The following is a 15,194-nucleotide window of genomic DNA, read 5'->3' as shown; positions in this document are numbered from 1 at the left end:
TTTACACTCAAAGCTTATGTTTAAAGAAGTATGATTGCTCAATGAAAAGGAAGTGGTTCACTAGGAGAGAGAAATGAGAGGACATAGGTGAGTAGTCAGCAAAGCAACTGCAACATTAAGCTGAAATTCAGCTTCACAGATGGAGTACGACAAAACTACTTAAAATAAAAAGATAGTATCTTTATTTGACCAGAAGTATCAGAAAAATTATGAGTCTATGAAGTTGCTGTACTAAGACACTTTATATAGCAACACTGTAAACCACAATTGCCTGTACATGGGCCATTTGAACAGCATGTGTGGTTATCAGCATCGTCATCTGCCAATAGTCAGGAGATTTACCAACTCACCCCAAGTAAGCGTAGCCAGGGTCAAGAGCTCAGGGATTGAGTCCTGACATACTACATACTCTGGAGAGTATGGATCTGTTTGAACGTCAGCATCCCGATAATCAGTCTGAGTGCCCACAGTAGACTTTGAAGGGATGGATAGGTGCTTAGTAGAAGTAGGAGGAAAAGTGTATGGTTCTGCCCTAAAAGAGAAAAATCAGTTTAAAAATTGAAACCTGTTATGGTCACTTAAAATATTATATAATCAAGTAGAAACAAATCTTTGAAGCTTTGTCAAGTCCATTCCTCTTTTAAATGTTGACAGGTACAAAATCATGAATCCATTATAACCAGGATTATGTGCCCAAATCTTGAGAGAATTGCCTTGTTATTCTCACCTCTGCCAGGAAACTAAGTGGGTCAAAGTACCATGGTTGACCCACAGAAGTGCCTATTTATATGTGTGTCACTGGGCAAGGTTGTAGAACAGAGCTATTCTAGAATGCTGTACAGCACTTCTGAACCTGTTCAGCATTACTACATTCTCTGGTTTCTTTCTTCTTTGTTTCAGTTCCATACCCACTCTCTGTTTCCCTCCAGAAATATGGGAGCAGAGAAAAGAGAAGAGATGGTTTCTGCTGAAAGAAAGAAAGAGAAAAAGGAAGGAAGGGAGGAACCAAGGCAGACAGGCAGGCAGACAGGCTCTATCTGGATAAATGATTCAATAATTAATGCTGGGATCACTTTGTTATTAACATGTGGGAAAGTTAGCTTGTCTCTTGCAGAAAAATTAATTCCAGATCTTTAAAAAAATTAATGTAAAAATGAGACTATAAAAGTACTAACAGGAAACATAAGTCAATATTTATACCATCTTTGAGTGAAGGTCTTTTTAAGCCGGGCTTAAAAGCCAGAAACTATAAAAGGAGATGATCAATAGAATTGAGGGTAAGTTTCAACTTCTATGCCTCAAAATATCACAAACAAATTTAAAAGGTGAATGGCAAACTTAGAAAAAGGTTTTGGAACATATATGATAAAAAGTTTAAATAGCCTTTCTATATAAAAAGCCCTTGTAAATCAATTAGGCAGTTAAATACCCCATGGAAAAATGAGTAAAGGAGAATTCACAAAACAAAAAGTAAAACTTCTAACAAACATATGAGAAGATAATGAAAATAACTAGTAATCAAAGAAAAGTAAAACAGCAAGATACTATTTTATGCTATTTTATCACATAAGCAAAGATTTAAAAGACTGAAAGTACCTAGCATTGATTATGTTGTGAAGAAACAGGCCTTCTCATAAACTGTTGATGGAAATACAAATAGGTACACCTAACTGACAAGTTAAAATACGCTTTGCTCCAGCGTTTCTTTTTTTTTTTTTTTTTTTTTTTGAGACGGAGTCTCGCTCTGTCGCCCAGGTTAGAGTGCAGTAGCGCGATCTCGGCTCACTGCAAGCTCCGCCTCCTGGGTTCAGGCCATTCTCCTGCCTCAGCCTTCCGAGTAGCTGGGACTTCAGGTGCCCGCCACCACGCCCGGCTAATTTTTTTTTTGTATTTTTAGTAGAGACGGGGTTTCGCCATGTTAGCCAGGATGGTCCCGATCTCCTGACCTCGTGATCCGCCCGTCTCTGCCTCCCAAAGTGCTGGGATTACAGGCGTGAGCCACTGCGCCCGGCTGCTCCAGCATTTCTACTCCTAGGAATTTATTCTAGGAAATAACTGGACAGGTATTCAAAGATATATATGCAAACATGTTCATAAAGTCTCATTTATAAGAGTGAAAAATTAGAAACTTAAGTGATCACATCAATACGAGAATTGTTTAAAAAAATATGAAACAGCCATAATGGAATTTATTCAGCTATTCAAAATAATAATGTAATCTATACCTGTGAGCATTCAAAAATATCCATGATTCATTGTAAAGAAGAAAAAAATGACACTATTAAATGGTATGTATAGTAGGATTCCATTTTTACATTTTAAAACTGTGTTTTTATGCATACAAAAATACCTAGATGTATATACAATAAATTAATAGTAATTATTTCTAGATAGTAAAATTATACAGATAATTTTTTTCATCTTTATACTTTTCTGAATCTTCTTTTTTAACATGTACATGCATTGCCTCTAGAATAAGAAAAAAACCAATATAGCCACTTTGACTTAAGGCATTTTTTTCAAGTTGGTGAAAGCATTGATTAAATTATATAAATAACTAAAGATGAAGGCAAAAACAAAGAGATATTTCCATTTTGAAAAACAGAGGCAATGGTAAGAGCTTATATATGAGCACAGCAAATACATACACCAAAGATGTTTAAAAAAAAAAAAAAGGGGCGAGGTACAGTGGCTTATGCCTGTAATCCCAGCACTTTGGGAGGCCAAGGCAGGCGGATCATGAGGTCAGGAGTTCGAGACCAGCCTGGCCAACATGTGAAACTCCCTCTCTACTAAAGATACAAAAAATTAGCTGGATGTGGTGGCACGTACCTGTAATCCCAGCTACTTGGGAGGCTGAGGAAGGAGAATCACTTGAACCCTGGAGGTGGAGGTTGCAGCGAGCCGAGATCACGCCACTGCACTCCAGCCTGAGTGATGGAGCAAGACTCCATCTCAAAAAATAAATAAATAAATAAATAAATAAATAAATAAAAATAAAATAAAAATTTTTTAAAAAAGCATTTCAAGCGAGTTAGAAAGAAATACCTGTTTGGAAGTTCAACCTGTACTGGAGCAAGTACTTTAAATAGTTTTTTTTTCTTGTTTTGTTTTTTGAGATGGAGTCTCACTCTGCCACCCAGGCTTGAGGACAGTGGCGTGATCTCAGCTCACTGCAACATCCACCTCCCGGGTTCAAGTGATTGTCCTGACTCAGCCTCCCAAGTAGCTGGGATTACAGGTGCCCACCACCTCACCCAGCTAATTTTTGTATTTTTAGTAGAGTCAGAGTCTCATCATGTTGGCCAGGCTGGTCTCAGACTCCTGACCTCAAGTTATCCTCCTGCCTCGGCCTTCCAAAGTGCTGAGATTACAGGTCTGAGCCACCGCACCCGGGCTTTAGTTTGTAATGCTGAACTGTAACTGCTATTGAAGTCACTTTCCAATAGTTGCTATAAATTTCTAACATGTAGATAATATATGGCTTCTTATGTTTTCAGTAGAAATTATTCTACTATAAAATTCTAGTTGAATAAATAACTTCAAATCAGCTTTATGTCATCCGAAGTCACATGAAGTTTTATTATATTACTGCACCATTATCTTGAATCAAGAGAATAAATTATTTTTTCTCAAATTAAATAATTACACATTTGAACCATCTGATCAAATGTGCTTAGTTTATAATAAGGCCTAATGAACTCCTCTGATGAAGGTTTCTGGCTTCGTATCTTTCCAGGTGGGTCAGGGAATAGAATGTAAAAGAGGAAAGCTACTTTGAACTCTTTCAGTAACTTAATACGTGGTTTCTTAACTAACTTCTTAATTTCTCCAACCTATTTTTTCCCCATTTCTGTTGGCTTTAGGGGAGAGTAAAATATGAGTAACAAAGAGCAATGATCCCTTTCCCACCTCCTCCCCAACCTCAAACAGGACCCAAACTCAGAAAGGTCCCACATCTGCTCCATGCTGGCCTGACCCCTGCTGTGTCCTGGCTCCTGCCCTCAGGCTCACCTGCTCTGGCTTTAGTACTCTTATGGCAGCCAGGGCTGCTCTATGTGTTCTATCCAGGCCCTTCCTCCTCCACCACTGCCCAGGCACCAGGAGCATGCACTGTCTGCCATACCTACAGTCTTCTAGATTTTCTCTCCCAGCCCCAACAGAGCTGTACAGAGAGGGGCTTCACAAACCTAGCAAATCCTGTTCTACTATGAACTTCATTGAATGTTTTAAAAGTATTAACTTTTTATTCTCTTTGAAAAGGTGCTTATGTAGAATCCAAAGGAAAGACTCCAACAGCTAGCCATGAAAAGGGTGTGGCTGGAGAAGGCCAGCTGGTCCCAAGACAATTCCATCCCTGATAACACAAGGTGGCATTATACTCACTGCTCAGAAACTCAAACATACTGGAATTCCAGAATTTACCTCACTCAGGAATACTGATTCATTCTTTAAAAAGTTCTAAGAGAGATAGAGAGTAGCTACAATGTCAAATGTCATGGTTTAACTCTTGGATGGAATCTTTATCCCTTGTGTCACGGTTATTTAGGGAGGAGTTGGGGAGGTCATGGTGTTCATCACTGCAGGCCTCTGAACTCCCTAGAATTAGTTAACAACTTTTAGACTGAGGCAGTTATGACCTCCAAAGTAGGTAATTCAGTGAGCCTGATTTTAAAGAATTACCAGAAGGCTCTTTAGGGATCTACATAGCTCATAGCTCCCCTTTTGCTCATACAAAACATTTCATAGAATATAAGTCTACAGCTATTTCTGGATAAACTGGTACCCCAAGAAGTTGCTCTGTCTAGGGAGAGCAGGGAATCTGTACTCCATCTCTATAAAGAGCCAAAGCCATCCACACAGTCTTAAAAAAATGTCAAGGGTGAAGTAGAGTCATAACTAGCATTTATCTTGAGGATTACAGACATTTAATAACACATGTCCTGTTCATATGATGATATATATTATTAGGAATAACTATATTCTTTAAATGCACCCTTGAAAACCTAGTCCTGAATAAATTTGTATTCAGAAATATGAGACCTTAAAAAAGGTTTCTATTCCTGATAATTTCACGAATACCTTAGACTTTTTTCTCTTACAGAAATATTAAATTATATTAACAGAGGAAAGAGTGTAGCAAAAATTAGATTTTTAAAGGAATACTCTACCAGTCTGCTGTCTTGTCCTGAAACTAGAGACAAGAAATACACATTTGTCTCAGATTCAGCCCTTGTCCCTTACCTCCCTCTTACCTTGGTTCACTCCATTGTGGGGCAGAAACCATGTTTTATTTATCTTTGTATACCACATTATCTGTGTAGATTAGATGGTTATTAAGTTATAAAATTCTAGCATTCAAAAAATATTACATGACTGATTTGTTTATTTAATGAAATGTTGAAGAACTGTCATCAAATAAGTGTTTCAGAGAAGCAAAAGAAGATATTTAAAGCACTTTTCAACTTTTTTAAACTACAACTGCTACAATTTGAATATGTGTCTGTGTCTTCTCCAAAATTCGTGTTTAAACTTAGTCCCCATTGTCGTGGTATTAAGAGGTAAGGCTTTTAGGGGAAGTGATTAAGTCACGAGGACTCCACCCTCATCAATGGATTAGTGCCTTATAAAAGGATTACAGAGAACTAGGAAAGGTCCTTTTTGCCCTTCCACCTTCCTCCACGTGAGGACACAGCATTTGCTTCTTCTGCCATGTGAAGACACAGCAAGAAGGCCCTCACCGACACTGACTGCCCATTGGACTGCCTTGCTTCTTGGACTGCCCAGCCTTCAGAACTTCAAGAAATAAATTTATTTTATTTATATCACCCAATCTGTTAATTTGTTATAGCAGCACAAATGGACAACTAACAGTAAGAAATACATTTTATATCATAATCCATCATATACATATAAACATATGCATATATTTTTCTGAAACAAAAGTTATAAACAAAAACCAACTTACCCTCCATATACTTGATGCTTTGGTTATTTTCTACTCTGTTTCATGTTTTAAAATGCTGCTCATGACACACTAGAAGATTTCATACCCTTCTAATGTTTTGTGATCCACAATTTGAAAAATAGTGATTTAGTGAACTATCTTCTAAGAAAAAATATGGAAGCAAACAATAAATAAACTGAAAAAGAGTTTTCAAATAATGGTTACTTACTTGGATACGGCATAAACAACATTGAATGGCATCTGCTGAAAAAATGGAAGAAAAGGCCTGGGAGGAAAAAGAAAACATAAATGTGTGGGACTTTTGCAATGAATGCACTGTAAGCTCTCTTCCAGCTCTAATATTTGTCCCTTAAAAATCAGTGAGCTTAAATATCCCATATATCAGTGTTACTCAAACTTCTGGACATAAAAAATCACTGCAGGGTGGGGAGGTTCTTGTCTAAAATGCAGATTCCCAGGTCTGGCCCATGAGATTCAGTACATATAGGGTAGAGCCAATGAATGTGCATTCTTAATAAACACTCCAGTATCTTCTCTTCAGATGGTAAACAAGTCACACTTGGAGAAGCCACACTTTAAGCCCCGTACTTGGGCTTCAGCTGGCCATTAGTTCCCAACAACTTCTCAAGTTCCTGAGACATTCTGAAATTCACAGTGATTTAATCTGAAGCCTCCCCCTAAAAGTTAAGAATTGTACAGTTAACTGTACAGAATTGTATAGTTAACAGTTAAGAATTTAACATTTCTCTGGAAAAGTCAGCATCACAAAATTTCCATAAGGAGGTTGCTCATAAATAATAATGTGGATTAGAAATTTACTTTCTCAAGGAAGCTTATACAGATGTGGTATCAAGACTATTTTTTCTAACTCCAGTAGGATATATAAGGAAATCCCCATCTAATTTTAATTTGATTTGAGTATATGGTTATTACATAAGCATAAATCACAAATGAAATAAAACGAACCTTTTGGCCATGTTGGTTTAGGCAAGATTCACACAAAGAGAACAAATGTTATCCCTTTGAACACAAGTTTCCCCTTCACTATGACTTCATGGTATCTCCAACTGTGTGTCGTTCATTTGATGACTTCATTTCAAATGTTTTCAAATACATATTCTTAGTTGCAATCAGTATCTCTAAAGTCAGGCAGGCTTAGTTGGAACCCCAGATCTACCCCTTGCTAGCTTATATGACCTTGAGCAATCTATTTATCATCTCTCGGTCTCAGCTTCATTACTGGTAAAACAGGGATCATATATATCTTAGCCTACATTTCTGTTTTAACGATTAGATCATATGCATGTAAAGCACTTAAAATAGAGTCTGGCACGTTGTATGCACTGAAAAATGATAACTATTATTATTATCATAAAGAGGTTCTCTAATAATATTAGGGCTCAAATATTCATTAGTAATTATGTTCTACCTTTCAAAGTATTTATAGCGATTCTTTCCAGTAACTTCAGGATCTTCATAAACTTCTTTAGGCATCTGAAAAGAAGCGTCAGTTCTAAAATGAAGCAAGAAAACATTATTCAAGTCTAAAATATTTCCACATATAATTTCTATTTAATATTTCTATGTGTATACAGTAGGACCTACACAGAGTATCTCATACTGAGAGTAAAGTCTTCCATAACCTGCATTTGACTGCCATACAACTTAGAGTATATATGATTCTTCCCCTGCCCTGAGCCAGGAGACCAGGGCCTAGTCAGACAGAGCAAGAGCTGAGAAAAGAGTGGATTTATGAAATCCCACATACAAAAATGCCCAATTTTAATTAAAAGCACACAAGAATAGCAAAATATTAAGACAATTTTTTTTTTTTTTTTTGAGACGGAGTCTCGCTCTGTCACCCAGGCTGGAGTGCAGTGGTGCAATCTCCACCTCCTGGGTTCATGCCATTCTCCTGCCTCAGCCTCCCAAGTAGCTGGGACTACAGGCACCTGCCACCACACCCGGCTAACTTTTTATATTTTTAGTAGAGATGGGGTTTCACCGTGTTAGCCAGGATGGTCTCAATCTCCTGACCTCATGATCCGCCTGCCTCGGCCTCCCAAAGTGCTGGGATTACAGGCGTGAGCCACCGTGCCTGGCCAAAAGACACTTTTTCTATGTCCAGGTTAAAAGGCTTTATAATTTTTAATTTACTAAATGTGAACTTGTAAGTAATTAAAAGAATAAAGAATTCGACTTATTCTTGAAGGTGCTTTGGCCCCAAGTTCCCAAAAAATATTTTAGATACTAGCAGAACAGAGCACTTTCAGTTGCTAAGTTGGATCCAAGCAACAACAAACTCAGTCATCCCTACCTTTGGTGGCAAGTTGTCATTATATATATATATATATATATATATATATATATATATATATATGAGACAAAATTATGTATATATATCTCTCTCATATATACAATATATAATCAGGTTTGTTTGGTCAAAAGAGGTTTAGAAAGAAAATTTGGCCTAGGTATAACACCACAACTGAACATTTTAAAACCACACATGGTAAATGAATTTAAAGAAATGCTTTTAATGCATTTATTTTAGGCCCTGGAGCCACCCGACACTTACGTGGTGAGCTGCTGGAGGGCTTCTCTGTGTTTCTCCTTATGTCCCTTCCATTCCCGACTGATAAATGGTGGGACAGGATCTGACTTGCTCCAATATAGAGAATATCTTGGATAATGGATCAGGTTACTGAACATGGTTTTAAACCTGGGAACTTTTCTCTAATGTTAGAGAAGGGAGGCAAAGGACAAAATTATACCATCAGCTTTTCTAAAGCATTTTAATTACATTGTAAACTCTTTTTAAAAACATACAAAACAATGTATACAGCATAAGAAGAGGGGTTATTGCTATATGCATAAAATATCTTTAAATAGATGCCCAAGAAACTGATGACAATGGCTGTTTATGTGGAGGGGGTAGGGGGTAGGGCTAGAATTTACTTCACACTGTATATGCTTTTATACTATTTGAATTCTTTTAACATGGGCATATATTATTAAATTTATCCCATTGAAATAAATTAGCTTATGGGTTCTCTGTTCATTATTAGTGACTTAATCCTCACAATGAGCCACAAGTATTAAGATGCTTTGCCCTCCAGTAATCTTGGCAAGGTAATTTCTGTGGAACCTAAAATCCAGTGAAGATTTGGTGATTAGTCAATCTGATCAATGCAGTCAGGCAAACTAGATGGTTCAGGTTCATCAGGTAGCCTTGGCTGATGAATTAGACATACCAGTCTGCTGCGAATCAGGGTGGCTTGGATATTTGCCTGTGTGTGGTCTTTCTCACTTGACACAATAAACAATGGATCTGCAAAATAAACAATCAAGTAGCATAACAGATAGAACATATCTACCCCTAGGCTGAGAATAATGGCAAAGTAATGTAATCTCTTAATTGGAAAACAAATTTAAAAGTTTAAATATTGTCTGACTCTGCAGCAGCTCATGCTCTGTTGTGCATGTGGCCCTGTTACTCTACCACTTCTACCAGCAACAGTTGTCAAGATGTTTTTCTTTTCTGAGTATTCCAAGTCAGCTTACGGAAGTGGAATTCATAAAGAAAGTCTAGCATGTTTTCAAGTACTACACCCTGAACACACTTTCTTCTCTCCTATGAACAAAACTCCTTTTGAGCCTGGGTAGCCCAAAAAATTCTTCAAGGGAAAGACCTTGTATATACGCACTATGCCAATTTGCAAGTGAAAGAAGCAATACATTTATACCATCTCCCATATTTGGTGCACTAGAAAGATGCAAACCACATGATATCTCAGAATTGGTGACCACGGTTAAAAAAAAAATCCGCTATCTTCAGAATTCACCCCTTAAGTTTGTAAGTTTGCTGATGATGGAACTGTTATTTTTACAAAGTTCAACAAAATATTGCCCTGCTATTATAAGTATCTGTTTATCAGGTATATCTTTAAAGTGATGAAGAATATTCATGATTGACTATACTGTACCACCCTTTAAAATCAACTGATTTGCCATTAAATTAACAAGCAGCCTTTGGATACACTTGATTTCCCAAGTAGACTTGTCTCTGGGGAGGCAAATACCCTGACCAGCTAGTCTAGATAACATGGTAACACATATTTCTCCATAGAAATTAATAAATTGGGAATTGTGATTTAGAAACAAGTCTCTTTTGAATTTGGATAATGTGTGTCAATTCCTAAAACCTAATAATTCATTAGTAACCCAACAAATACGATTTACTGAATGCAGACATTGGATATTCCCACCAAGGCTGAAAAGCTGCAAGAGGCTCAGGCTCTTTTTGCTCCTTCATTCAACACATGTTTATTGACTGGCTACTCTATCTAGGTGCTTAGAATACATCAACAAAACGACAAAAAACTTTGACTTCATGAGAGACAGACAACAAACAACAAACATAATAAACTAGCAAATTACACATTAGAATTTGAGGGTTGTTATTTTTAAAAAAGAAGAAAACGGGTAAGGAAGATTGGGTTGCAATTTTAACTAGGGTGGTCAGGGCAGGCCCTTGAGAAGGTGGCATGTAAGGAGACTTGAAGGTGAGGGAGTTAGCTAGTTAGATATCTGAAGAACATTCTAGGATGGGAGCATGCCGGATACATCTGAAGAACAGCAAAGTCCCTAGGATGGGAACATGCCTGATACGTCTGAAGAATAGCAAAGAAACCAGGACAAATGAGGCAGAATGAAGGAGGGGAAAGAGAGTAGATAAGAGGCCAGAGAAGTAACTAGGGAACTAATCACATAGGGCTTCGTAGCGAAGGGTAAAAGAGCCTGGAAAGGTGTTCATCTTTGCACCACCACAGTTCTGTCAAGGTGGAAACCTGGCCCAAGGCCAGTCAATTCATTGGCCAGCCAACAACCAATCTTAAATTTCTAACTTAAATTTTCAGCTACAATACACAAAGACGCTATACAATTGGTGGTGAGCTTTAGGGCTAATTAGTCAAGAAGCACGCCACCCTAGTCCCTATCATAGTAAGAGAAATCCATACACAAGAGGCTTTCTGTCAGATGGAAGGAAGCAAGCATAGAGATGTGTTGCTTAATGATGGGGATATGTTCTTAGAAACGGGTCATGAGGTGAGTTTATCGTTGTGTAAATATCAGAGGGTACTTAACATAAACCTAGCTGGTATAGCCTACTCCACACCTAGGCTATATAGTATAGCCTATTGCTCCTAGGCTACAAACCCATACAGCATGTTATTGTACTGAATACTGTAGACAGTTGTAACACAATGGTATTTGTATATCTAAACACAGAAAAAGTGATGCATTGGGCTACAATGTTATGACAGCTACAATGTCACGAAGTAATTGGAGTTTTTCAACTTCATTATAATCTTATGGGACCATCCTTATACATGTAGTCCACTGTTGACCGAAATATCATTACTTGGGGCTTGATTATACACAGAAAGAAGGCTAGAGTTGCCAGATAAAATACAGGATGCCCAGTTAAATTTAAATTCAGATACGCAATGAATAATTTTTTAGTATAAATGTGTTCCAAAATATCGCACAGGACAAAAATTTATACTAAAATATTATTCATTATCTGAAATTCAAGCTTAACGGTGCCTCTTGTATTTTTATTTGCTAAATGTGGCAACCCTAACAAGGTGAAAGGTCATAAGGTCAAAGAAAGAAAGCAGGAGAGCACAGCATCTTAGTTCTGATTTTCCCCATCCAGGTTCTCATCCGCCCTGGCTATACTTTGCTTCCTGTCCATGACTAGCGGCGAGATTGTTTTATAACAATCCAAACTTTTATTTGATCTACCCTGAGTGAATTTCTGTTCTTAGCAAGGGACATGGAAACATTTAGCAATTCCTCTGCAAAAGAGACACTTCGGCATCAAAGAAACAACCAGCTTAATAAATACTTTGGGGAGATGTTTGTCCTCCTTCTCAAATTACCCGTGGAAAAAAAAACATGGTGATGTGTTTACAGGAGCTAACTTGATTTATTTCACAAAACCAAGAGTAAATACAGAAAACCACTGGCCAGAATATGTCAGCAATCATTACACGGCCTCTATCTAGGAATGTGTACCCTAGATTCCCACACAAAGGAGACTGGGATTCCCAGAGGCAACACCACATTGCTGAAAGCAATGCAAGGTTCAGGTGAAAAACCTGGGATTGCAGAGGGCAAAATTGGAAAAAATCATGCTTATAGCTGGTTACAGTTCTTGCCACGGCAAATTCAATAAACATTTATTTATTGAAGCGCCTAGTATGTGTATCAGCACTAGAATAGGTGCTCAGAAGGCTACAAAAATGTGTAGAACAGGAACTTAAGGAACTCAAGGAGCGTGGAGAGAGAGAAAACATAAAATGGACAACCAAGCCGTTAAAATAAACTGGGGTTTTATTGGCCCAAGAGCAGCCAGCGGACCCAGTCTATAAGCAATGCTTTGACGCAGAAGTTAAAAAAAACAAACAACAACAACAACAAAAAACCTAAAAACAAGCATGGGATAAACTGGCACTTCTTTTCGCCCAACTTGGATTTGCCCAGAGAGTTGGAGAGAAAAGATCATTTTTGTAGGGCATTTTATGCAGGAACGTTGAGTGAATCTCCGAGTGTACAAATCGTTGCACACTTTCTGGGTACCAAAACGCCCGGAACAGGTTTCAGGAAGATCGCCCCCTGAAGCGGAGCGCACCCGCGCCTTTCGATGTCCCGAACCCCCGACCCCAACCTGAGTGCGGCCACCTGGAGGGCTCGGAGCTGCCCCCACCCGACCAGGGACAACCGTGGGCAAGAGGTCAGTCCAGAGGGTCGTGTTTCGTTCGCCATGCCCCTGGCCAGGTCCCACCATCTGGGAGCCCACCTGGCCTAGGAGTCGACGGACGCGGAGGAAGGTCTGCGGCGGTCCTTACCGTACAGAAAATCATACGCTCGATTGGAGGAGATGTGGCTCCCAGCCCGCGACCTCTCCCGGTACCGAGTTTGAGACACCTGCGGCTGGGCCTGGGGCTCCTCGATGGTTACTGCGTGGCTCATGGTGCCGCCTCTTTCCTCCCGCCAGTAGGGGACCAGCGGGTCAGGCCTGGCTACTGCGTGCACGTCGCTATGGTAACGGCCGCCGGCGCGCAGGGATAGGGGGCGGGGCGAGGAGGAGGCCGCGGGGCGGGGCCGAAGAGGAGTGGAGAGAAGTGAAAGCAGGAGTGGCCAGGCCAGGGTCGGGAGGAGAGTGGAGGGGAAGATGAGAAGAGAGGGGAGGGGCAGGGTGGGGGAGGAAAAGGCTCGCTTCCCTCTATACTCCAGAGCCAGCGGGGAGGCTGGGAGAAAGCTACTCTTAAGTCATTGATTTGCCAGTTACACCTCGTAGCCTCTCGGAAATCCCTGGGAGATCTCAGAACCTTCTAGAATAATTGGGAGCCTCCCCGCCCCTCCCCCCAGCCCTTTTCCAGGGGGATTGTCCCGAGAGCTGCGGAATTCAGTCAGGTTCCTAAATGTTGCTCCTTAGCACGCTGTGAACTTTGCCCCACACTCATTAGCATCAGTGTTTAGGGTGGGTTAGGTCATCAGTAACTGTTGATCTGAGACTGCTGACCCTTTCTGAGTCCTGGGCATTAAATAACAGAAGATGATGTGGGGTAGGCACTGGCTCTGCTTTTGAAAACTATTTATAATGGAAAATTTTAAACATAAGCAAAAGTGATTCTACTTTTAATAACAAACCCTCAAGTAACCCATCCCTCAGAATCAACATTTAGCAACATTTTGCCAATCAAGTTTCAGTTTCCTTCCCCTCTTTTTTAAAGAAATCCTAGACATAATATTATTTTACCCTTAAATTAGTCTGCATCTCAAACTGATACAGATTTTTAAAATTTAACTACCGTTATCATATCTAACAAAATTAACAATAATTCCTTAGTACTATAAATAATTCCAATATTCCTGTTTGAGTCCAAATTATCTTTTATAGTTGGTTTGTTCCAGTCAAGATCCAAAAAAAGTCCTCATGTTGCATTTTGGTATGTCTCTTAAGTCTTTTATCCTAGAGCAGTGAATTTCTAATACTTTCAATAATTCTCTATTATCACCAGAGGTTCTTCTATAAAAGGAATCTTTTCATACCAACTCATTGGTTATCCTGAGATAACCAGGATAATCTCATAGAGGAAAGACTGGGTAAATGCTGGATTTGTTCTTTTTAATTATGAAATTTCAGAGACATGAGTTGGTGCCCTACCAAACTCCAGAGTTAACCACAAAGTTTTTGTTTGTTTGATATCATTATGAATGCATGCATTTTTTACAGATCTGATGTTTTAATCCGTTATGATCATTATTATTTATTACACTCAGATTATTAAAGCTAATGGCATGCCTTAGAGTTGGCTTCTTTGTCCTTTAATGTTGAGACGAGAAGTCTTCTTCCGATCAAAGGTTTTTCTCGATCGAAGGGTTCATGGTCTCACAGGCTTCAAGGAATGAAGCCGTGGACCACAGTGGCAAGTGTTACAGCTTCACTAGAGAAATGCGTGGACCCAAAGACTGTGCGGTGGCAAGATTTATTAAAGCCAAAGCAAAAGTAAAGGGAAAGCGAAAGTAAAGCTTCCACGTGGTGGAAGGGAACCTGGAAGGGTTGCCATTTCTGGTTTGGGTATCTTATGTTTATATCCCCTTATGACTCCTCCCCTTTTCCTTTTTCTGTCCCATAGGATTAGGTTATTTTCTATCCACTTGTGGGTTTGTAGCCGGACGAGCCGCAGACAAGAACCGCTCAGACACCGAGTTATGGAAGGAAAGGGCTTTATTCAGCTGGGAGCATTGGCGGACTCACATCTTCGAAAACCGAGCTCCCAGAGTGAGCAATTCCTGTCCCTTTTAAGGGCATACAACTCTAAGAGGGTCTGCGTGACTGGGTCGTGATCGATTGAGCAAGTAGTGGGTATGTGACTGGGAGCTGCATGCACCGGTAATCGGAACAGAACAGAATAGGACAGGGATTTTCACAATGCTTTTCCATACAATGTCTGGAATCTATAGATAACATATCGGTTAGGTCAGGGGTCGATCTGTAACTACCAGGCCCAGGGCACAGTGCTGGGCTGTCTGCCTGTGGATTTCATTTCTGCCTTTTTGTTTTAAATTCTTCTTTCTTTGGAGGCAGAAATTGGGCGTAACACAATATGAGGGGTGGTCTCCTCTCTTAGGCTGGTGGGCCTGATTGGTT

At 39.4% G+C, this 15,194-nt stretch overlaps 1 protein-coding gene across 5 annotated transcripts in view; it reads right to left on the bottom strand.

Annotated features, from left to right (window-relative positions):
* CFAP91 (cilia and flagella associated protein 91) overlaps positions 1–13,189 on the bottom strand; it is a 63,913-nt gene extending 50,724 nt beyond the window's left edge. For 4 of the 5 annotated variants that reach the window (XR_010155302.1, XR_010155301.1, XR_010155300.1 and 1 more), the window contains exons 1-6: positions 12,886–13,189; positions 9,223–9,299; positions 8,547–8,704; positions 7,398–7,481; positions 6,177–6,233; positions 351–532 (exon numbers count right to left, since the gene is read on the bottom strand). Coding sequence is in view for 2 of the 5 variants with exons in the window: in XM_516670.8 (XP_516670.2) it covers positions 351–532; positions 6,177–6,233; positions 7,398–7,481; positions 8,547–8,704; positions 9,223–9,299; positions 12,886–13,009 (682 nt within the window). In the remaining 3 variants the exon portion in view is untranslated. The remainder of the gene's footprint in view (positions 1–350; positions 533–6,176; positions 6,234–7,397; positions 7,482–8,546; positions 8,705–9,222; positions 9,300–12,885) is intronic. The other variant, XM_003309939.6, reaches the window with a different exon arrangement.
* Positions 13,190–15,194: the final 2,005 nt, after the last annotated feature.

Source organism: Pan troglodytes, chromosome 2 (assembly GCF_028858775.2).
Source record: "Pan troglodytes isolate AG18354 chromosome 2, NHGRI_mPanTro3-v2.0_pri, whole genome shotgun sequence".
NCBI classification, from domain to species: domain Eukaryota; kingdom Metazoa; phylum Chordata; class Mammalia; order Primates; family Hominidae; genus Pan; species Pan troglodytes.
Note: the sequence above shows the minus strand (reverse complement) of the source record. Positions and strands in the feature narration are given on the sequence as shown.